This window comes from Copidosoma floridanum, unplaced genomic scaffold (genome assembly GCF_036245765.1).
Source record: "Copidosoma floridanum isolate Cflo_tuat_1 unplaced genomic scaffold, Cflo_Japanese_pri ptg000001l, whole genome shotgun sequence".
NCBI lineage: Eukaryota > Metazoa > Arthropoda > Insecta > Hymenoptera > Encyrtidae > Copidosoma > Copidosoma floridanum.
The window spans coordinates 6698853-6722606 of record NW_028321878.1 but is presented as its reverse complement, the minus strand read 5'-3'; the positions used below and the strand labels follow the sequence as shown (position 1 = coordinate 6722606).

Here is a 23754-nt window from a genome sequence, read left to right as displayed (position 1 = left end):
TGTTTGAATGTGCGCATGTGGAAAACCCCAGATGCTGCAATGAGCTTGATAATTTTTGATAGATCAGGAGATATAGGATGAAATACAGAGATACAATTTTTCGTCCTTTTGTACTATTGTTCGAGGGGCTCGTTACATATGCACGTGTAAATAAGAATTTACTTCGCAGTTTTTGTTCTGCTATTGATCATGTACTTAGTAGTTTTCATTATGACTTTTCATCCCATAGTTTTCCGGAAAAGTTTTAATTTTTTGAGTAATATTTTTCCCTATTTTTAACAATGGCAATAATGAAACAAAAAGATAAAAATGAATCAAACTCATAAAGTTAATAAACTATTTTCTGTTTGCAGCTTTCATTGAGTCAACGAGCCATGAAGAAGCAACATACAGAATTCTCACTACAGCATAAAATATATATTCTTTTAACTATGTACTTTTGTCACTCAATAGGAAACACAGTAAGCATTCTAAAAGGTGTTTCAGGAGGATCGTATGTCCTTTTACAAAATAAAAAAAACTAGACTCAATTGTAAATCCTCGTACAAGCATTTACAGAAAATCTTCTGAAATCCGTTAATCGCTCCATCTCTCCTCCGCAGCTGTCTCGTCGAACCTATCCCCAAATCCTTTTCGTCTAGCTCTTTTTTTGAACCCACCATTTCTGGCAACTGGCATTGTTGCATTTTCTAGAGTCTTAGGGAACAGCAAAACCCGTGACGGTGTTGTCATGTTAATGCACCGTACTCCAGATGCACAGCCTAGATAAAATTGAGGAAGGACTGCGCAGAAGTATTTGGGGGGGGGTAGGAAAACTAGTTTGGAAAAACATGCAGTCAGTGTGAGTTTTTCTCTCGCCCTTGGTGTTTGCAGTAGTTTTACTTTCCTTAAGGAGAAATGACGTGGAAAACGAGGGATGTGTGTTTTTTATTTATATTCTGTGTTGTGGTTCTTACAGTGCAGGGTAAGTGAAATTTTTTCGATAAATCAAGCCTTGACATGAAGGGCCTCCTGTGACCCCGGCTTCATCGACAAGGTACTCATTAAGAAGTTACGTTCAATTCGACAGTACTCAAAGAATATACGCAATCAATTAGACACGTAATATTGACAGACGTTCTTTGGATTGTCAAAATTTAAAAAGCTACAAGGTAAAGGGACATTTTTTTTTAATCACAAATAATCGTGTGAAAAAAAAAAAACATCCCCTACACGTGCAGCCTCGCGGCATGATGCTTTTTCTTTATAAATTGCATCCCAAAATTTTCCTATTTTTTTTTTTTTTTAATTCTCATTTAAAATTTTGTGCTTGCATTTTTAAAAGATAAATGCATACTGTATGTAGCATTGAAAAACATTTTGGGTTTCAAGAATTCGCAACACACTTTTTTTTAGGTTAGATATTTTTTTCGCAAAATACCATCGTACTTATCAACTTTTGGCAAAAAACTGTGAGAAATTACACAGTCTGTGGTATACGTCTGTACATTTTTTGACGATTAAATATTCTTGGGGTTTTAACGAGTTGAACGTGACTGCGTGATAAGCGCCATGTACGGCTGTGGCCACAAGAGCCCCCTTAAGGGAGTTCACGTCCTGAGCACCGTAACAACAGGTGACGAAGCTCAGCTTATCAGACAAAAGACTCAATTTATCAGCTCGTAGTCTCAGAAGGGCTATAAAGCTTTGAGGGTCATGTTTAATTGCCTATGATTTGTTTCAAGAATTTTATCAAAATTTGATCATTTTAATTTTTTGTGGTGAATTTCCTCAAGTAAAGATTATATTTATTGGTAATTCTTAATCAATGATTTTATACAGGTAAAGCAATAAAAAGAAACGGAAAAACACTGTGTACTGCGCAACATGGACAATTAAAATCTGTTGGGATGCAATTTCAAGCTCCGCAGGATTGGCAAAAATTTTATCAGGTTTTGCCATTGCCATATTTACCGGTAATACCTCGTATTCCTATTTTTGATGAAAAGGAAATATTTGGCCTTTTGGTTAAAAAAATCGATAACTTGGAAAATGGACAGAGACGCATTGCAAACTTACTTCGTAAACTCAAAGGTACACATTTTTGATCATTTATCATTGTATTTACACAAAAATTACGATGGAAAAACTCATTTGTGCTATTCGGTTAAAAATTTCACTAGCAAGAAAAGTATTTTTTTTCTTGGCGGCGTCTTGATTTGTACTACATGAAAACTGAAAAATCGTTTCAAGTCTTGTAATGAACTCAAGAAATACGTTGCTTAAATCGCGAAAATGGTATATTATTCCCATGTTATAATATCTTGGTACATTTTTTTTTTCTCATAGCCATAAGTCACAAATTTATCAATAAAAAATCTTACGAAAAATGTCCATTCAGTTGAAATTTTTGGGCGCTCGAACACCGATCAGAAGAAGTTGGCCCAAGCGGTCTCTGAATCCTCGACATTAGCAGCACTGCTACAGACTGTGGAAGTAACCACCGATGATCCAATTGAGGAATCATCGGAATATACGACAACATACGGCAGTACGGAGCTCGAGTTCAATGACCACGAGGTGAAAACTTCGACAACACCGGCCAAGGACGATGAGGAGAGGACGGAGATCCCTGCCAATATTGATATTGGCCATTCCACTATAAACTACGATGAATCTAACGATATGGGCGTAACTACTACTGTGACTCCTGTTACAGTTCAACGGCGAAATTTTGAAAATGATGATGGCCATTCCAATGAATGGAATGACGCAATAGACCTTCCTCTAATAATACGTCAGTTTTGAAGGATAATTCGAAAGTATACATATCATAAATTTCAATGAACGAGCTTATAACTGTCTCGAATAGACTTACGTTTCGAGTGTGGGAAACTCTATTGTTTATGTCTCAAATATTGTCAAAATTATGTGTTGTCCAATAAAAATGACAAATTAGTTTAAGAAAGAAAAAAAAAAGTTTGCTTGTTGTAGTACATAAACATTTCTTCTTCGTAATTTTCAGGATGAATCATTTTTTATCATCAAATAATTAAATATAAAGTTAACATCCCATGAATATTCAAATAGTGCCTATCTATTAACCTGGACCAAGAACTGCACATTGTTTCCAGAGGATTCCTATAGTAACTGTAACATTACGGGTTTTACCGAGAGAGTCCGAGTAATGCAAAAAGCATTTACTATACATTCGTTTCGCAACAGCCTTACGAGCAATTAACAATTTATTTTGAGCTTGTTTGCCTTGAATGTCACGTCTTCTTACATGATTTTCACGAATCTAATACTATACAGAAATCATCTTTTTTTTTTCATTCAATACCGTTGAATCGTCTTTCGAAACACAGTAAAAACTTTTTCCACATCCGGATCATCGTCCGACAAATCAATGCGAGAAAACTGCGAATGGACGAATCGTACAAACACACCTCCCACCCAGAAAGTATATACGCACGCGAGAGTTCCAAATAATCGTTACTCAATCGTCGAATAACCTTAGCCCAGTCTGTGGAGGCAAGCTCACCGGGATTTCTCAAGGACGCGATCGGCCGCATATACATACATACATATCTATCGACTTGTATAATACGCGCGCGCACGAGTTCGCCTCGCACATGCGGAATGTAAGTTTTCCCGCTCGAGCGTACGTGGGTAATAGATACCGCGCGATCCTTTAACAAGACACTCACAGCAGTGGACTGCTGTATAGCGCTCTCATCATCGCTTGGGATTTCCCGAGTTTTGTGGCCAACGAGTGTAAGCGTGTACACTGCATTTTGCGAGCACCGAGAGTCCGGGTAATCGTGCATATGTCGAGTTCGATAGCACGCCAGGACATTGCTGCTACATCATAAATATGGGTCTGACAATGAAGATTGCGCCGATGACGAAAGCGAAAGGAGGTGACAGTGGGGCTGGCGCGTGGGCAAGTGGAGTTAAACGTATACCAGGAGGGAAGCAAAACCGATTCGCCTACCGGCCATTCGGACGGGTCGGCGATGTCGTCTGTTGCCGGCAGGCACGAAGTAGAACGCCGCACGCATGGCAATCGGGGGACTAAGGTCGATCGCACTCTTTAAAAAAGGGATGCCGAGACTCGTCGGCCGTCAGATTCGTTGAGATCATGGCGCGCAACGATGTGCTGTGCCTCCTCGCTTGTTGTTTATCCGCGATTGTTCACCTGGCCCGATGCGGTGAGTGTATACCCTTCAGTTGTATTCCCTGTGATTTTTTACTGTACACATATTATACTCGTAGGACAGATGGTTTTGTTAAACGAGAGTAGTTTATGGTGCGATGGGTTGTTGCAAGGGAAGCTGGAAAAAAACAACTGTACTCCGATCGGTCGGATTATACACGAGTACTGTTATTATACTTTTATTCTTGTTTGAGTAAGCGGCTAGTCCAATTTCGTGCGATGAAGAATAACAAGCGTAGCACTGATTCTTTTCGGGCGATAAAAATACCTCGTTAATCATCTTTATTTGTATATCTACTCGCCTGGGAATAAGTACACGAACAAAATTATCATTGTTCAGCTCGTGTTGGATCTCTCATTGTGTTTAAAGAACTGGAAAGCCAAACAATTTTTTTGGCTAAACAAATTTTTGAGTTTCTTTAAGCCTAGATGGGAAACTACGTATTTTTTTTTAACTCAACTGTAACAATTAACCAAAAGTCCGAAGCGCATTTCAACAAGTGGGGTACAGTAATTGCCGTTTTCAAAAACGCAAAATGCATCCCCGTGACGTCTCGGGGCGAAATTTTCTTTTCGAGCTCATAAAAACCGTAATAAGCGACCAAACAAGCAAAGGGCAGCACGAACGTGCCCGAGAAACGAGGTGTCATGAAACATTTCGGGCTACTAAAAAAAAAAAAAAAAAAAAAAACCGGTTTCTTCCTGCGCATAAACACATTGTAAGCCCATTCCGGCATTGCGTGTTTACGCGTGAGACGAAACGTGCAATTCACGTTCGACGACCTTGCTCCTCCGCGCCACAATAGAATTTTTGCACTCGCATAATGGAGCAAAAATTTCACGGGGAAATAAAAGTTCCGCAACGTGTGGGATTCATACACTTTTTTTTGCTCTTCCCTAATCAACAATTACGTCCTCTGTTTGCAAAAGTAGTCCAAGGTCTCTTTTATGTATCTTTGATCGCACGCAAGTCCTTCCAATCCTAGAATCAGTAGTAATTCCTTAAAAAGCATAAAAAAAGTACCCTCCTTCGCATACGATTACTTTCCATTTCCAACCAACGATATCTCACCCCCCAGATGCAGAAATCCTTCGAAACACACCGCCACAGCTCGGCCCTGCCGGACAACCCGGTGGCGATCAGATCCAAGGAAGGTTCTTGCCTCCCTTCTCGGCCAGCTTCTCACTAGGTGCCGGCGACAACGCCCACTCGTTCAGCGTCGCCGGCGGCCCCGACGGCATCGGCCTCTCGCAGAGCTCCTCCCACGGAAACCCCGAGTAAGCTTACCGTTATATCATCCTTTGGCTTCACGTGTGTAGGTATACTGATCGGTGCATATCCTCGAAATTGCAGCTACTCGTCGAGCCAGTCGTCGTCCCTGGCTGCCGGGCTGAGCGGCATCTCCGCCTCGGACGCCAACGCCGTCTCCGCCAACCACCCGGTGTACGGGCAGAGCGCCCACGCGAACGGCAACTCCTTCTCCCTGGGACAGGCGTCGTCGGCGGCTCACGGCGACGTGGTCAACGGCCAGGCTGTAACCGGTGCCCAGTCCTCGGTCGGCTCCACCCACACCCAAGCTGCCTCGAGCGCCCAGAACCACGTGCAGCGGCCTGGGAGACCGGCTTGGACCAACGCCCCACCGAGCTACGCCACTGGAAATCCAGGTCCATACATCATTCGTGCCACAGTGGACAAGAAAGGAGCTAGTCTGGATAAATGTCAAACTACCCCTTTTTTTGCCAGCAACAACAATACATTCGCAACTGCACCTCATCGTGCCCATTTGTTACATGGTCAATGAAACGGTGGTGCTTTTCTGTACACAGGCTACGACAACTACTACCACCAGAACTCGAACCGCAAGCCAGCCATCACGATCAGCGTGAGCGACCAACCGAACCGATACGGTCTGCGGCCCAGCGGCGGTTGGTACGAGGTACCGGGCAGCGATGGGCACTCGGGCCTGCCGGAACTGTGCCGCGACAGCTGGTACAGGGACCCCCGGTGCAGGGGGCCCCGAGTGGTGGTGAACAAGCCCGAGTACGGTCACCAGCGGCCCTACTTCGAGACCAACCGAGATCCGAGGGAGGGCGTGCAGCTCGCGGCCGGGTCTTCCGCTCAGTCCGGGGGATTCTCCATCGGCCAGTCGTCGCACCTGGGCAACGAGTAAGAAACCTCTTGTTTCTTGGTTTTGAAATTCCTCCACTTCGGGAGCTGTAAAGGTAAATCCTTGTTGCAGGAATCGAGGCCCGGGCTCGTTGACCGTCAACCAAGTCCAGACGTCCGGTGGTGGCCAAGCTCAGGCCCAGGCAAGTTCGGGTATCGGTTCGGGCTCGAGCTCCGGCTCGGTAGTGGCGAGCTCGCGTCCCGGTGGCTCCTCACAGGGGGCGAGCATGAGTTCGGTTTTGTTCCCGGGGCCCAGCTCTCACTCGTTGCAGCACTCGAACGTACCCCCGGAGTTCGTGAGGAGCGGCAAGAAGTTGAAGAGCCACAAGAAGAGGGACGAGCAGGGTCCGATCGAGGAGTTGCTTGCCCATCTGTCGGATACGATTCACGACGTTTTTGATTACTGATGGTTTCGTATGGGCGTGACAGTGCGTCTGTGGGTTCATCGCTTTCGATTGGCCGTCACAGCTGAGCTTGCGATGCGTGTTGTTTTGTGTGAAGCCGTTCCCATGTAATTTTGAAGCGGGTGAGAGTTGAAATTGACGTTTTAAGGTAGATTATAGGCATCGCGTAGACGTATCAAGTATTACTTAATTTAAATTGTTTGTCAAGCATCACGCATGATCTTGCGGAGTCTTTGTAGTTGTTTTTTTTTTGTATGTGTGTGTATGAAGCTCAATCTTTTTGTAACAAATATCACAATATATTTTTCATCCAAGTGTCCATATGTAGGCAATAAATCATAATGTGAAATATTTCAAAAAAGTCCTTTTTGCTAAATCATTTTGACAGTCGCAGGAACTGTAAAGTTTACAAAAACAACAGATTTGAGATCTTTTATCGACTTAAACAAGATAGCCGTTGCAATGTATAACCATCCAGAGAAATGGAACTTTGAAGGGAAATATATGGAATAAGTAAGTATATAAAAACTATAAAGCACTTATCGAAGTGAAGGTTGAAAAAGAGACCTTGAACACAGCTCACGCGAAAGCGACATCTGTTTACAATTCAAAGAAGAATGGAGCTGAACAACCAGAGAGTTCCGCAGAGATCTCACGTACCAACGATGGATTTGTATTTTCTATCTACAGTGGGTACATTAAATTTTAAAATAATAATTAATTGCAAATTTATTCATGCTTAAAATGACTACATTTTATGATAAATTACTTCAATCGCGTCACTTTACTAATAATTATATTTTCTTCGATCGCGCCCGAACCGCACAACAAAAATAGACCATTATAATGTCAAAGATGTTATCGGAGATGAAGAATTACATTTTTTTTTTCATTCACTATACGTGAAGAGGTACACCGGTGTAGCGAAGGTTGCGGAGAAGATGCTTAACGTCGTGTGTAGAAAATACACACCAAGGATGAGATAAACACAAGGATCTGTTGTGATTGTTCGCGGAAAATAACAGTGTTATTTAATATTACTTTGTTTTAATTTGGAATCCAATTGTACGAAGAAAGTGTTTAAGGCCGTAATGAAAGTAGCGAGAAAATTTTAGAAAGTGCCGGCAGTTCCTCGCGAATCAGTAATTACCAAAGTGTTTTTATACCAAATGAACACCCATTTCGTTTAAAAAGCTGAACAAAAATTAATGCCATCGACCCCGAAAAAGTATTAAACTGTATTTTAAACGATTAAGGGATTCAAAAATATTTTTTTCCATCCTTGACTTGTGTAACATTTTTTAACAACATTTTTAACGAACCCAAGAAATTTTTAAAAAACCAGCACCACTGTTTTCCTCTTTGGTCGTCTCCGTAGAAGTACAAACCATGCAATCTGTTTTCCTAGTTGCGATGCGTATTAGCGATTGCCACTCTCTAAACTTCCTCTGTTCTTATATTATATACATTTGTACCGTTCGACCTAACTTAATTACGTTGATACGGGCACATCGCACACTTGATGTTTTCTTATAAGGATAAACTGGAAAGATGATCGGATGACAATGGACACCATGACCGTTCGAAGCGTGTAATTGAACACCTTGTAAAACTGGTTTTCTCCGTGTACTTGTTATTTAGACGTTAATTAAATTAACGTATTAAGACATCAGCTAGTAGAGATGTGAATGTCCATACGGAGTTTTTAGCAAAATATAAATTTACGTTCATTTCTGGACTAAAAGTAGTACAAAATAAAATTTGAGTCAAACACGTAAGCAGTAACGCTATCCACCTTATGCTAGTACAGTGTGCACATAAATAAATATAAACTAGGTATACTTAGTCTATTGAAGTGCTGAGCGTAAAGGTCAAAGTCAAAGGAAAATCCAAATGATGAGCATCTTAACTAGGATTTTATTAAAGAATAAGGTGCCCGGCAACGAAGAACGATTAGTTATTGTTTTTTGTATCGTCGGGGATTTCCTTGTCAGAGTACATACAGGTATATACATATGTATGTATGTAAGCATCGCGTCGCGACTGGTTACACGCGCCAGGAATACAAGTACCCATTAGAGGAAGCGCGTTTGCTGGTGTGTCTATGAAATATATATACATATATATATATATATATATATAAGACATGTAAATATGCAATTTTATCTGTTGGTACGTCATTGAGCTGGAATAACAACGTATATAGAAGGAGACCGATCTAATGACTTGGCTTTTTAGAAAAAAGATACACATGTGTACTTAGTAATTTTTTTTACTTTCGATACGTCCCTTTTCAACTTCTCATATATATAAAAAAAATATCACACGCAGCTACGAAGATAATAGGTACGTGACTTCTTTACAAGCGTGTAAGTCAAGAACACCCATAAAAGTAAGCCGCATTAAATTATTTTTGTCCGTTTGATTAGATTACATTTTATAATTACATCGACTAGGGACTCGAGGTCCATCATAGCCATAAACTAGGTGTAGCACAAGAGTACAGCCAGACCAGCTAGTTCTACTTAACGATATAAGTAAAAATCTTGAATTACATTGGGGAAAGAGAGAGAGAGAGAGAGAGAGAAACAAAGAAAAACAAGGAACGAAAAACTTTGACGGGCTTTCAAGGGTGATAGTAACGAAAAACCCAGTATAATTTGAATCAGAGTGCGATCTCGTCGGTAGCTATACTTACAACGTGTGTGCCCTTTTGTTAGTCTTTTTTTTTTTTTTTTTTTTTAGACGCGGGTGGGTGGATGGTACGTAGAATATCTTCAAAAGATGATGATGATGATGAGACAGCGAATGAAAAAGGTGTCCAATAAAATTAACGGGCGGACGAGAGAAGCAGTAAAAAGATAAGAATATATGTGTTTTTTTCACAGCACATTGTTCTTCCGGTTACCGCTTGGCTGCTGAAGGAATTTTTTACGTATGTTTATACGTGTTGGCTGTTACCGTCGCTTCCGACAAATAAGCGATGGCTAAATAGCTCAGATTTTATTGGTTTACGGTAGTAATTTTACTTGAGGCTAAGATGATACTTTTTTAGGCCATAGCTTCAAGTTTCTATGGATATTCTTGAAGATATGACAAGTTAAAGCTTAAGTTTTTGTACCTAAGATTATTTTTTATTAAGTTATAGCGTTTTGAAATGGAGAGTTTTGTTATTCATGCTAATTTTGTATATTAAACGCTTTGTCACAAAATACGAAGATAAAAATTTTCATACCAGGTATCGTTATGTTGTTAATGTTTTCAAACATCGGATGATTCGGCCTTACGTGATCCTACTGTTTTCAAACCCAAGGAGAGCTTAGCGCGCGAAAAGTCAAGATCATTGTTTCGAGACAATTAAATATGAAATCGCACACCTCGCACATACACGCGTACAAGCTTAATCATTGCACATTACGATCTTCACCTTTTCATACGTCTCTTTCTTCGGAGCCCCTCGCCACACTCTTCCTGTTAGAGTTAGAAGAATTTTAATTCAACGCTTAGCCTTGACTGATCCCATCTTCGGCTACGCACAGCTGTCGTAGTTTGTTTTTGCGGGGGGAGGCGTCAACCAAATGATAAAAACGTGCTTTATTGACACCTCTGGAAAAAAGATTTTTACAAAAGAATAGTTTGTTCTTATATTGTATTATGAGATTTGGAGTGAACGATTTGTAGCTATTTTTATAAAAATTTGTTTTCATTTTCTCACACTGCTTGGATTATATTTCACGTGTGATTGTAAATTAGATCGTCTCATTTGTCTAATTAACAGTTGAAGCTATTGAAATATCAAACAAGTTTTCAATTGACAGAAAGTTGAAAAAAAAAAAAAAATTACTTTGTATGTACGTGCCAAAAATCGGAATCCGGACAATGGGAATCATTTATGATCCATAAAGTTCCTGGGATCTGAGGAAAAATTAATTTACTAGCTGATGAATCAGAATAGACAATATGTAATTGCTGTTTCGATGACTCCATCGTAATTTTTACCGAACAATATGTTTTTCTTAATTGCTGGTCGGTACAACAATGAATATTCACACCGGCTCCAATGAAAGCAATCAGGGTATTTAATTACGAATAATACAATCGTAAAGATGATTAGTGATGATGTTTTCCGAATTTTGGGAAATTTAAAAGTATTTTATTTTCTAAGAAAAACAACCCTTCAAAAATTCATTCACCAATTGGTTATCGAGCAGGAGACAGGGCATAGATGTGAAAAAATCTTGTGACTTTTCTCAAATACTGAAAAATGCACTGTAAACTACCATCATTAATCCAAGTCGAATAGAAGTTTCAGAAGTAAAAGAGTTGCTCTTTAATGAGCTTAGCATGCAAATGGCGCGTATTAATGGCTCTTGATTCTAAAAAGCCATTATTTTCGTTCATTCATCATCAGCACGTGGTGTTTATTGAACGAAAAAACCTAATGTCTTTCCTTGTAATTGAAAAATCGGATAATCCCTGGCAGAATGAATCTGTGCAGAATCGGTTTGATAATGTATTTTCCAAATTGGCGTTTTCTCACACGTGTATTGGTGAAAAATCACACAGAGTCACCGGGAAACCCCGAAAAATAAAAAAAAGTATGAGGTGCGATACGATACTTTGTGTACCTATAGTTTATTGTAAGAAACACATCGCAAGTCTGGAAAATTGTACGCGCGCAGGCGCCAATCGCGAAGAGCAAAGTTTACGCAATCAGCTCACGGATACTGAGATTCAATGCTATAAAAGCGGTTACTTCAAAAGTCTTCACTCGCAGTTTGTTGTTCGACAGTTTCCTAAGCAGACGCGAATCGAAATTGTGGACAAATATATTTATATACATATATACATAAATTGACTCGAGGTGCAGTGAGAAGAGAAACGAGGAACAGCATCATGTCGTGGTCCGTAATTGCGACCGCGGCGATTGTTTTCGTCGCCGGAGTCACGTGCTCGCCCATCGATGTTACTCCGCCCGCTACTGGCAAGTCAATTTCTATTTTACATAAGTTGGGACTTTTAGACGTACATATTCAAATATTCCATCAGCTTTTGTTACAACTGATTGGTGCCTTCGGAGTGACAAATAAATTGTGTGAAATCAGTCAACCTTACAGCATAACATAAATTACCATTTTCTTTGTGAGTGATGAATCAAGAGTTCTTTTTTTTTATTTTCTACGTCGTCTTCCTAATTATCATGTCAATTACAATCTTTAGCAGCCACATTCTTCATTAAAATAGTACCTATTACGAACCAAAATGATAATTTATCATTTCTTCTTGAAATAACAAATCAACTAGTAATGTAAAATTGCATGACAAGAATTATTTCTCGCGTCTTATTCTCGTGATGGTCAATTTTAGGCAAGACTGTGTATCCTTTGTTTTCATCAGATAATTAAGTACAACCACACATAAATCTTTAATTTTTACCGCAAAACAAATCATTAGCTTAATGTAAGGTTGGCCGAGTGGTAATCATATGTATGTGTACATGTATGTGTGTAAGTACGTACAAAGCCATGAAAAAAGGAACTTACGTTTAATTTGACTTGTTAAATTTAGCAACTATTGTCAAAGAATAAAAAAACATATAGACATTTGTGCTTCAGTTTTAAGAAGACATTAGGTTTGTGTCCAGTTGAGAAAAATCGTAAATAATAAAAAATTACTTTATATATAAACTTTACTTAGAAGATAATTATTTTTGGATGTTTAATCATTACGCACAATTTTTTATACCCTTGAAGAAAAAAAAAAAAAAAAAAAAAAAACTGAATAATTTATTTGGTATAAAAGATTTGTAAAAGCTAAACTTTATTATTTTGTAGGTGTTATGTACATATTTTTTTTCCAAAAAATAATAAATCAGTCATTCTATAAATGCAAAACCATATAGTTTCTCTTGTAAATTTAGCCATGGCACGTGTTGACTCATTGTTACCACACCTATTTTACTCGAAAAGCATTGTTTGGAGACATGTATCTCATATTCGATTTTTCGATAACTACAGAATTGCTGCCACCAAAGGATGACAGCTCGCAAGCAATCGACTTTGACTCGTCAACCCCGGCGACCGATTTGGTAGCACCGGACGTCGACATGGTACCAACGTTGTCGACGGACTTGTTGCCACCAAAAATCGACAGTGAATCCACGTACGACACGACCGGCGTAGCCTCTGCGACAGCCGACAATCCAGCTGTACCTTCGGTTGACCTGCTACCGCCCGTCCCTCCTACTTTGGCCACTGAATTGTTACCGCCTTTTCCGACGCCGAAAAACAAGCGGCCGGCTACATTGTTTCTGATCAACGTGTTCGCCGTGAAGAATCGCACTGCCGAGGACTCTAATGACGTGCTCCATCCCGTCATCATGCAGGAAGTACCTGACGACGCGACTTCAGGTATCATTGTTATCATTTACTGTTTATTAGATCACGCAAAAAAATACTTTGAAAAATGCTTTATTCTCTCTGAAATCCATCCCGATTAGTTAGATCAATTAATTTAATACTTGGAAATGCAGGAAAAATCGTTTCGTTGCGGGAACATATTTTATATCTTATAACAAAGCATAAAATTATAAAATTCACACAATACCGATACAACGATTCGACCGGTTACTAGTCACGATTCACGTAACTTTTGCACTCTGCTCAATCAAATTCAATTAGTTGTGACGTAGGAAATAAAAATGAAAAGTTCTGAGGCATCGATAGTAGGAAAATTAAAAATGATCGTCACGTCGATCATCGTCGGTGTGCACATAATGCGCAACCATTATAATGAAATTGTACGATTAAATGACGCAGAACCCCTGGCGATGTTCGTGCTCGTTGTCGAGGACGAGGACGAAAACAAACCAGTCAGTTTGGACGAGGTGGCCAAGGATCTCGAAGCCGAGGGCTTCATCATCGAGAAGATCGGTAAGGACGGCATGACCAGTTTGCTCAAAGTCAACCTGGACTCTATCTTGGAGAAGGACGACCTGGACAGCCGCAAGAATACGATCAACAGGGTCAAGAGAGATTTGGCGAGGGAGAGCGAGGGTGAGCCCGAGGCTTCCGGTAAATTGGTGACAGTTCGCACGAAGAGGCACCTCCTTGAAAAGCTCTTGCAGAAGCACAGTGGATATGGCTGTAACGGTGGCTGTGGCGGCGGATACTATCGTGAGCTCAATGCGCATGCGAGTTGTTGATCTTGGGATGTATCTCGTTGACGTTGTTGTTTTTTTTTTTTTTTTTTTTTTTTCTACTTGAAAGAGCTAATCATTTTTCATCTTTTTTCCTCATTCCGTGATAGCCTTCTTGTCTAATGTCGGAGATTATTTCCAAAGACTTGCCAACTTTGATCGAATGTTTTTTTTCCTTGTATAGCGCGTTTTTCCGTAAACAGTAACTTCTTATTTCAACACATTTCCAAAAGTATATAAACTTATTTCTTATTTTCCAGTACACTTTTTTTTATCATACTTATTAGTTTATGCATAATTTTTTTCTATTTAATACTTCCACACTACAGAGCTTTGTATTGCTCATAAATAAAATTGATACATGACGTGTTTTAAGCATATTTGAAGGTATAAATATTTACGAAAATTTATTTTTACAAGCTTGTGGGTATCAGTGCAATTAATAAATTGCTACCATTACTTAAATATCCCCCAAGACAATACATTGGCTCTGTCATACTTATTGAATTTTTTTTTTTTTTATCTCAACTGTTTATAAACTTGAAGTTACGTAAAATTTTTTATACCGTATAAAAATTGTGTTACAATCGTTATTCGGGTCGAGATCCTGATGATAGTAGTACAAATTTTTAAGGTTAAACATTAGTTGATTAATTTTCATGAAACGTGATATTGAAAAAAAAAATTTAATGAATTAATATTCATTTTTGTTCAGTTATCATGACTGAATCAACTTATTTACTAGTAAAGTAATCCATTATAGAGATAATCAACGAGATACAACTAAATGAAAAAAACCATTAAAATAACTATGACAATGATTATTAATGTAAAAAATTTTTTTTAGCTCAACCACCAGTATACTCGCCACCCGTATATGCTCCTCCACCTCCACCACGTCCTCCTCCTCAGCCGTACTGTGATCCATGCCAAAAGTAAGTTCAAGTAATACTAAAAATGATGAAAAAAAATGAGTATGGGGCTTATTAAAATGTGCAATAACGATGAATTTTCTTTTAGTGGATACGGACACGGTGGTAACGGCGGTGGCAACGGTTACGCGTCGGCCCAGGCTACTGCTCATGCTACAGCTACAAGCTACGGAAAATAAGAAGCCATTTTTACGAATAAAAACTACAAGTGCAATTGCCTGCTTTCACAAGAATGTTAATACTGGGACTGTTAAAGTTGATAGCAGTTTATAATTTCTTAATGTTTCTTGTAATCAAGTGAAATGTTTAATTGGGTCCATTGAGCAAGTGTGTACGATGAAAACTAGTTGCAATTCCAGAATATGTGACGCTAACGTGATTTATTTATCTGTTCTCGCAATCCACGTGAATAAAGAATATTTTTTGTATTTAAATCCTTGTTTCTGTTATTAATCATTTAAAGCTCAAATCGTTGTAGCTGAGTTTTATTTGCAAGGGAAATAGACTACATGACTGGGGAAAGATTTTCTACTTTAAAGTTGCTCTTTCAAATGGTACAGTTTAAATGTAAAATTTTTATAAATAAATTATAAAAAATAATTCATCATGCAACTTTTATTTTTCAATTGCAATTTCAATAATGCCAATGGCATTACAATGTTCTTAAGATCATAATCACGTGTACTTAAAAAAAATGTGCCACAATAAAATTTATCGTTATTTTAAAATTTTTTTATCACCTTGAAAAATGTAAACCCATGAAAAACATGTAAAAAAAATCTCTTGTTGCCCTGATCCAATATTTTCTTCGATAAAACATTATAATCCAAGATGATCGTAGAATTTTAAGACACTCGTGCATCAAATGGTTAATTAAACATGACAAAAAATCTGCATTGAAAGATTAGTCTCAAGCAAATAAATAAAAGCCTAAAAAAACTGCAATCCAAACGATATCGCCAGAGAAATCTCGCGAAGCCATATTGGCAATCAATTATTGGACAACAAGCACGAACCACTACTCGTCCTGTCAACGCACTCGAAAGACATTTCTATGCACACCACATGCATACACGTGCCCACTTAGTTTCAAAGTCAGGAGTGCAGAGGATAGCCTCTTTTGAGATGAGGAAAAAAAGAATGTAAAACCCAGCTGTCTGCGGTTTTCCGCTGCAGACACGGCCACGTAAGTACTGTACAAATGCTTTTGCTATCGCTGTAAAGTGCCGGCAATTACAGCTGCTCTCTCTCTCTCTCTCTCTTGCTGTAAAGATGTACACGCACTAACGGTTTTTCTCATCCTTTCTGCTCGAGCTTATTATTTCCTTTAAGAATTTTTAGTCCCCAGCTCGGGAGAACAAGATAGAAGGGAGGGAACGACGGGCTACAGGCGTAAGACACGAGTAAAATTATCCTCCTCTCTTTTTCGGCGCGCTCGGCTTCAAATTAACGGAGCCGTTAAAGTCGCTAAAGTGTGCCGAGATATATGGATCTCGTTGTAACGCACAATTGATGCCTTTTTCACGGGCGCTCAGCTGCTGCCGTAAAGGAATGATTATGCTTTTTTTTTTTTTTTTTGTTTTTGCCTGAAGAATCGGATTACCTTGTACAATGGTATCGAGAAATGTATGGGCTCTGGTATCAGCAGCAGTTGGAATTTTTTCATGGCCTATTAAGCAAAATTTTAAATGCGTCTACAAACCGGCGTGTTATCTAATTCGAGATGCAGAAAATGCTAATGCGGAAAAGCACGTGGAGAGTAAATACACGTATACACAAATTCTAGATCAAATCCGAAATCTAATCTCGTTTATGGCTCAAGTGCATACATTTTTTGCATAATCGTGCACAAGGCAAGCTTTTGCAAGTAGCGTTTACATAACTTTCGATCGCGAGCTTGCGTTTATTTTTCTCGGGATTCCCTCGGAGATGGACGTAAAATGAAATAAAAAATAAATAAATAAAAGTTGGAAATTATCCGCTGGTGCATGCAATTTTATTCTCTCTTCCGCCATCTCTCGTACTGCACGTGCGTATAGGAGCAGCAAGTGACAGTTGAAACGGAAGGATCCGAGAAAGTTGGCGCAAGCAGTCTCGTAAAGAGCCGATCGCAGAGTAGTGTTCGCCTCAGGAAGAGTATGTGTATGTGCACACGTGCAGTGAGCGAGTGTAGGTCTCGGCCGATAATCTGGGTTTGCGGGTCGTCGGCTCTTTCACTTGTATATATGAGTGCATTTTTTTTTTTCTTTTTTTTTTTTTTTTTTTTTTCACAACAGTAAAGCAAATCGTGCAATTTTCATGGAAACACTTTTCAAATATTAATATTAAGTATACCCTGAATACAGTGTATGAATACACTACAAAGGTAAATTAAAATAATTATCAAAAATTGTTGGTGGCGTACAGTTATACGCACGACCCAGTGAACTGTTATATCGTAGTTAAATTCCATTTAAAAGCATGTACTCGTCAAAACGATGAAAGTAAAAGTTGATCCCTAGCAAGGAGGAACTTAAATTTTATACGTATTTAAAGAAAAAAATAAAAAAATAAATAAAGGGAAAAAGAAAAAAATTAACCAAACAAGGTAGAGCAGATTTACAACGAAAACATGGAAAAGAGGAAGAAAGAAAATAAGTTGCCGATCAGCGTTTAAAGTTAAGGGAACCAAATCCAATTTATAGTGCTTTCGTTCACTTTCGTTCTCCCGTCGAAACGTTTGAACATCAATTACAAATTATTGCAAGATACAAAAAAACTATAGCGTTCTATAGATGCAACAAGTTTAAGACTACAGTATGAGCTCTAGACTGCCAACTACAACAGTTTGTAGTTTCTCCCCCTCATCGATTTGTCTAGGGCTTCAGATCTAACAAGACGGTCCACAGAGCACAGGATGTCAGCAAAAAAATCCTCCGAAAATCTAATCAGAACGGGATCGACAGGAAAACTTTTTCAATTTTAAAGTTAAAAACTTTACCAATTTCAAACAAATTCAAACTGAATAAAAAAACTTTTTTCCAGCTTTTTAGGTGGTCCCTCGCATGCGCAGGGAAAAGGAATCCAAAGTTTTGTGGAACACGATTCCCGACGAATTTTTTTTCTCGTGTAAGTGCCCAGAACTGCGACAAATGTAACGTTTCAACAGTCCATTGAAAGTATCTATTGAAGACACAAATCAAGTCTTGCGGGAGCTATTACTTTTTGTGCTTATACATTTTTTAATTACATGAATGTAATCATGTGCTAAATTGGAATTTGAACACGTGTATTTTGTTTCAATGATTAATTTAGTGCCAACGTTGATTCGACATACTTTGTATGGTCTAACGGTAGCGCTGTCACTGCATGCCGAGAGTCTGCCCCATCGAAGCACCGAATCCGCCGTTGCACCTAGTTGCGAGTGTAGGTCTCGGTCAACTTGGCCGATAATCGGTCGTTGGCTCTCTCACTTGGGTACACTTATACGCACGAGAGTCCACATACAACGTTGCGTGATGTGCACGTATGTTTCGCCCGAGGCAGTGTCGGGGCTTTCGAGAACAGACGATTATCTTTGCCAGATGAATGGAACACTATTATTATTATTATTATTATTATTATTATTATTATTATTATTTTTGTTGTTTTTATTTCTGTTGCGGAGAAGCAGGTGAATCAGGTCTTGCGATGCACGAGGAAATGCCGTCTCTTCTTCGAGGAACTAACACTTTGATGATGCCTCAGAGAAAATTCTAATGTCATTGAGGTACGTATAATTTGTGATTTCTGGTACGAAGAGATTTTTCAAAGACGTGTTTTACAGTGGTTCCAAATTGTTTAAGTGTGGTGACAAATTTTAAATTTTTATAAGAAAGCCATGTAGTCTACTGGAAGTTCGGTCAATTGACTTGTTACATAATTGTGGGTAACTTGAAATTATTTTGATGGATTCTTCAAGTCTTTTGTCTCGTACGTCCAGGATTTTTCAACCTCTAAATTTTCTTCTAATTAAGTGTACAATGGTCAAATTTTTTTTTTGTAGATCGATCATGTTATTAAATAAATAAATTTTATGATGCTATGATAATTGCATTGTTTCATTATCATTTAATTTATACCTACTAATGAAAATGAAAACAATAAAGAGCAACATATCAAAGTTAATTTATTCACTACTCGTTGTTTTTCACTGTACGATTATTTTTCCATGTAATCAAAAAAATATTTCAAGCCATTATACCATTTATTAAGAGGAGAAAATGATTAACCACAACATAATAATTTACAATCGTTGCTCAATACCTTGCACACGCATCATTGTCCATCAAAGTCCTGAACAATCGAGATAACACCTTTATTGCCGATCAAAAGATTCTAATCAAAATTTTAATGAGACTTAAAAAATCCTATAACCAGTAATAAAATCAAGCTGGATAATTCAACGTCATTTCTACATTATACGTCAAAGAAAAAAGTCTTGAAAATGACAGTCACCAATGGCCATAAGTCTTTCACTCGGTGTAAGACTACCTCATAGAAATCGGCAAATGAGTCACTTACTCTTTTGCATTGCGAATACGAATCTTGATTGTAAACAAGGAGCTACCAACTCGTCAACTATAATGTTTGATACAGTCACGTAGGTAATATTTTTCGTTGGTGCTGGGGTTCTTTCCAGGATATCGGTATATCGCTAAATTTCATTCATGATGTCACTCACACGTTGTAAGAAATGGGACAAAAGTGATGTAAAATGGTATATGAACGCATTAATGTTTTGATAGGACTTTAACGATGCATCAATACAGTCTGGATTATAAAATCCCATACATGAATAGCAGCACCTCGAATGAAAAAGGCACAGAAGAAATGAAAACGGACGGTAACTGTAAAGCTGTCTGTCGCACGGGATGTTACAGATCCAATACGAATATCAGCAATGCTGTTTTCCTCTTTTCTACCGCACAGACTTGCAACAATGAAAAATGCCCAACCGTGTGAGGGGCGGGGGGGAACAGAGCACTCCGTTGAATAATTCAAAAGCGCAATATAGTGCAGGTATAGTATCGACAGCAAGTCAGTTAATTTCCAACAACTCTCTGCCACGTATATAATGGATTTTCTTGGACACGAGCACGTATACCAACACGTGTATATCCGAGAGCGAAGAATAAGTGGCTTCGATTAATAGAGGCGGGTTTTTTTTTTTTTTTTTTTTTTTGAGCGAGCCTCTTTGTTCACCTCTCTTTCTGCCTCTCTCATTACGAGAGGTAATGGTGCAAAATATCGGTAGCAGCGCCCGTAGAGCCTACCACTGCTGGTGCTGATGATGATGATGATGATGATGGCAATTGGATCTAGACCGACGGTCGAGAACCGGTTTTGCGGTTAGCAGCCGGTCCCGATTGATGCCGCCCCTCGCGCTGTCATTTAACCAAAATATTTGGCACTCCTCTCGGCTAATAACTCATTATAAGCTACGTTCGATTAAAGTTTGTCCTTGCGGATTACAATCTGTGTTTTATCCCTCATAAAAGCTTTTGTCGAATAACTGCGATCTTTGAAATTGGCTTACGGGCTAATTGATCTGAATTAACTCGAGTGCCGAAAGGAACGATAATGAGATTAGGGATTACGTTTATCGGCACAACTACTTATTCGTTAGACGGTATGATTTTGCTGTGAGTGGGGGAGGGGGTCGATGATCCTCGTGACAATTTTCTGCACTTACCTAGATCGCAATAGCAGCCATCCTGTCATATGAATCGTTTTATTTATACCGTTCAATTGAGTTCAGCGCAAATTTATAGGTGACGTTTTTAACTTGACTTTTTGTGTCATCCATTAATTAAATAATAATACACTACAACCTTTTTGGGCGATTTACGTATTTGCCTTTTTTTTTTTTTTTTTTTCTTCTACATCGTTAATGATAAACGTACAAAGTAAGTAATCTTTGGCAGACAGTATAATATATTGAGTAAATGGGCTTTTTTGTGACCACTTGTAAGCATCGCAATATTGTCATAATTGCAATATTGTTTTCAGTGGACTGGGTCGAAATAGAATATGTTTATTTAAAATAGAGTTACTTTAGCTATCAGTAAGTATAATTAGTTTAATGTTATTTATAATAATCAGTATTCTTCTGGAAGTGTGTTATGGTTTTAAAGTTCACACAATAAATTAGTATTGTATTTATAACCATAATAAATAATTTACGCTAAATAAATTTTAGTAAAAATCTGTTTAACTTGTCTTTGACAGATCTATTGTTATACAAGTAGAAATAGGGACAGTTACTTTGTAAATATGTGATACACATGTGGTGTTGTGGTTAATATCAGGTATTGGTTTCTCTGCATAACTATGCTTGACATACATAGATATCTTTCACCTTTTCCTTGCAGTATGTAAAAATTTTAAATCCATAAATCCTAAGCACACTCTAGGGTACGCAAACTATGATTAAATGCGTTGAACATAATATTGTGATTTGATCTTACTTTGGAAAAAATTGTATGCATAATTTTAAGGTTGTTAGCATTGTGTAATACTAATTCAAAATAACAGTGTACTTAATTATGAGCGGAGTAGATCTACGACGGACGGTGTCAATGGTCTATACAGGATTTCTAGATTACCTATTTAAAATAATTTTATTGGATCGTACTCAGAACCATGACTTTCCTGGAGCTATTAGCTTCTCGATTATAACACTTTTTACAGTATATAAAAGCTTCAAACTACACTTACGTCAATATTATGGAATTTACGTCTATTTAAAAGATTTGCACATAGTAGTTGCAACAATATAGTTTGGTTTTAAAAAGCTTTGTAGTTTTTTAATAATAAGTTGAATACAGCAGACGATGATACTGTTAATATTAAATATGAAACTCAAGGCCATCATCGGACTCAAAACAATTTTAAGCTCTTACAAGAGCGACTCTGGCAACATGATAGGTGAGGGAAAGCGGTGTCAATCATCAATTATGTAATTCAAGTTACTAAATTGTAACATGATTTTTTTAAAAAGTATAGAAATTCTTTTCGTAATCACAAAAAATTGCAAAAAGCTATTAATATTAGTCGCTGATAATTGAAATTACATATACTAACACCCAAAAATCCACAATACTATGTTGGTTGATTAAGAAATTGAAAATTAAATATTAGGTGCCAAAGAAACTTTCTTACGAATAATTAAAATAAAGTTGAAAAATAAATATAGTTACTATAAAATATTAGGATTTTTTCTAATGATAGTACTTTAGGCTTATACAAGAGTAGCCATTTGTCAGAGAATACTTTAGCAATACTATCGGGCTTTCGAGAGAGGATTTATAGAAGATTTCAAGAGGAATCTAGTTTTCAATAGTAGCTTGTTGATTTATTTTTAGAGCTAAAATACGAGCTTAGATATTAGAAAATCACCAAACAATATCAGCCTCCTCATGTAAAAATGGTGAAAGGTAAATCGATTATTTTGTTGAATTGAAATCAAAAAAATTCGCTTAGAGATTCGAAGTTACGAGCCACGCTTCTTTTTTCTCTCATCTGCTGTTATTCGTTTCACGAAAACAATTAAGTTCCGTTATAAAAATGTTGAACCGTTGCACAGTTACACAGCCCCAAATAAATGGTAGCTTTTTGAAAAATCTTGAAAACTGTGCACGATTCACGGGAAATCAACGTACAATAAGCCCGAGATTACTCACTGCTCGAAAATATCGCTCCAATATGCGATAATTCAGCCACGACAGGTACAGGCGCGATAAAAAAAAAAGGTTCGGCAATTAAGTCGTTATCAATCTTGTCGAAGCCGTGGTGAGTCACTCTGGTGCGCATTGGTCAGCTCGAGTGACGTAACAATGACTTCAAGAAATGAAGCCTTCGATAAGTAAAAAAAAAAAAAAAAAAAATCATTGCCTCTCCTTATTATTCTTCGTCTTCGATAATAGCTCATCTCATTTTTCAGCTGACTATATGGGCGATTTTTGCCACATCCACGAATCGCCGACCCTGAGGTTGAAAAATTACCCGCAGACGCGGCCGTACGGGTAGCGCATCTTTCTCTTTACGCACTACCGACGCGCTCGCTCCCGACAGCTACACGCGAGACTTTCACTTGGAGACACGCTCGTACGCCAACCAGATTAAACACCTACTCGCGTGGCTAGTTAGCGCGGAGTAGAAACTTTATGCACACTCGCGCATTCGATCGTAAAATTAACACCGATGGATCGTATGGTAACGTTTCCGATGCTTCTTCTTCTCTACACGATGGCTAAAGGTTTTTTCTTCGTCATCGCTGAACTTCGCGCCAACCTCCGCCGAGTCGCGCTATTGTGAAACACTATTGAATTTCACCTTCAAACCCATCGATCGCTGCTACCATCGTATAAATATTTTCACTCGCTCGGCGATAACATTAATTTTTTTTTTTGTTTTTTTCTCCACAACAGTCGTGTCGGGGTAAGTACTGCCACAACGGCTCGTTTCATCGTAGAGTTTCTACAGCCCGGAGGAGCACCCGTTGCTGAATTATAAAGCGATCTACATCCCAAGCCCCGAGCTCTGCGCGGTGGATCGCGTTAATCGAGAAACAGCCGCGGCATTCCCGAAAACTCTGACGGTGTACCTGAAAGAAGGGGAAAAAAAAACGCAACTTCCGTTTGAAAGGACCACGAGGATACAACTAGCCAGCGGCCAGAGAAAGAGGAAAAAAAGGGGGGGGGCGAGGTCCAACTTTTAACGGGAACCCCGGATCCTGCGAGGGGGTTAAATTTTATGCGCGAAGGCACGGCTCCCTCCTCCGCCGCACACCGCCGCGGGGGGGAAGAGAAAGACACGATGGGTGCTAGAGCTGC

At 38.6% G+C, this 23754-nt stretch overlaps 3 protein-coding genes across 3 annotated transcripts; all 3 read left to right on the top strand.

Moving 5' to 3' along the window:
- The first annotated feature begins 871 nt into the window (after window positions 1-871).
- Window positions 872-2944, top strand: LOC149376003 (uncharacterized). The gene is made up of 3 exons (XM_089592348.1): window positions 872-964; window positions 1822-2073; window positions 2381-2944. The coding sequence occupies exons 1-3, from the start codon at window positions 898-900 to the stop codon at window positions 2785-2787; spliced, it is 726 nt and encodes a 241-aa protein (XP_089448474.1). The 5' UTR covers window positions 872-897; the 3' UTR covers window positions 2788-2944.
- Window positions 2945-4075: 1131 nt separating this feature from the next.
- On the top strand, window positions 4076-7220 carry LOC106643724 (uncharacterized). Its single transcript, XM_014358966.2, has 5 exons — window positions 4076-4193; window positions 5278-5476; window positions 5553-5863; window positions 6026-6365; window positions 6439-7220. The coding sequence occupies exons 1-5, from the start codon at window positions 4124-4126 to the stop codon at window positions 6770-6772; spliced, it is 1254 nt and encodes a 417-aa protein (XP_014214452.2). The 5' UTR covers window positions 4076-4123; the 3' UTR covers window positions 6773-7220.
- A 4313-nt stretch (window positions 7221-11533) lies between these two features.
- Window positions 11534-15333, top strand: LOC106643707 (uncharacterized). The gene is made up of 5 exons (XM_014358949.2): window positions 11534-11753; window positions 12787-13179; window positions 13588-13944; window positions 14815-14902; window positions 14988-15333. Exons 1-5 carry the CDS (start codon window positions 11666-11668, stop codon window positions 15076-15078), a joined length of 1017 nt encoding a protein of 338 aa, XP_014214435.2. The 5' UTR covers window positions 11534-11665; the 3' UTR covers window positions 15079-15333.
- Window positions 15334-23754: the final 8421 nt, after the last annotated feature.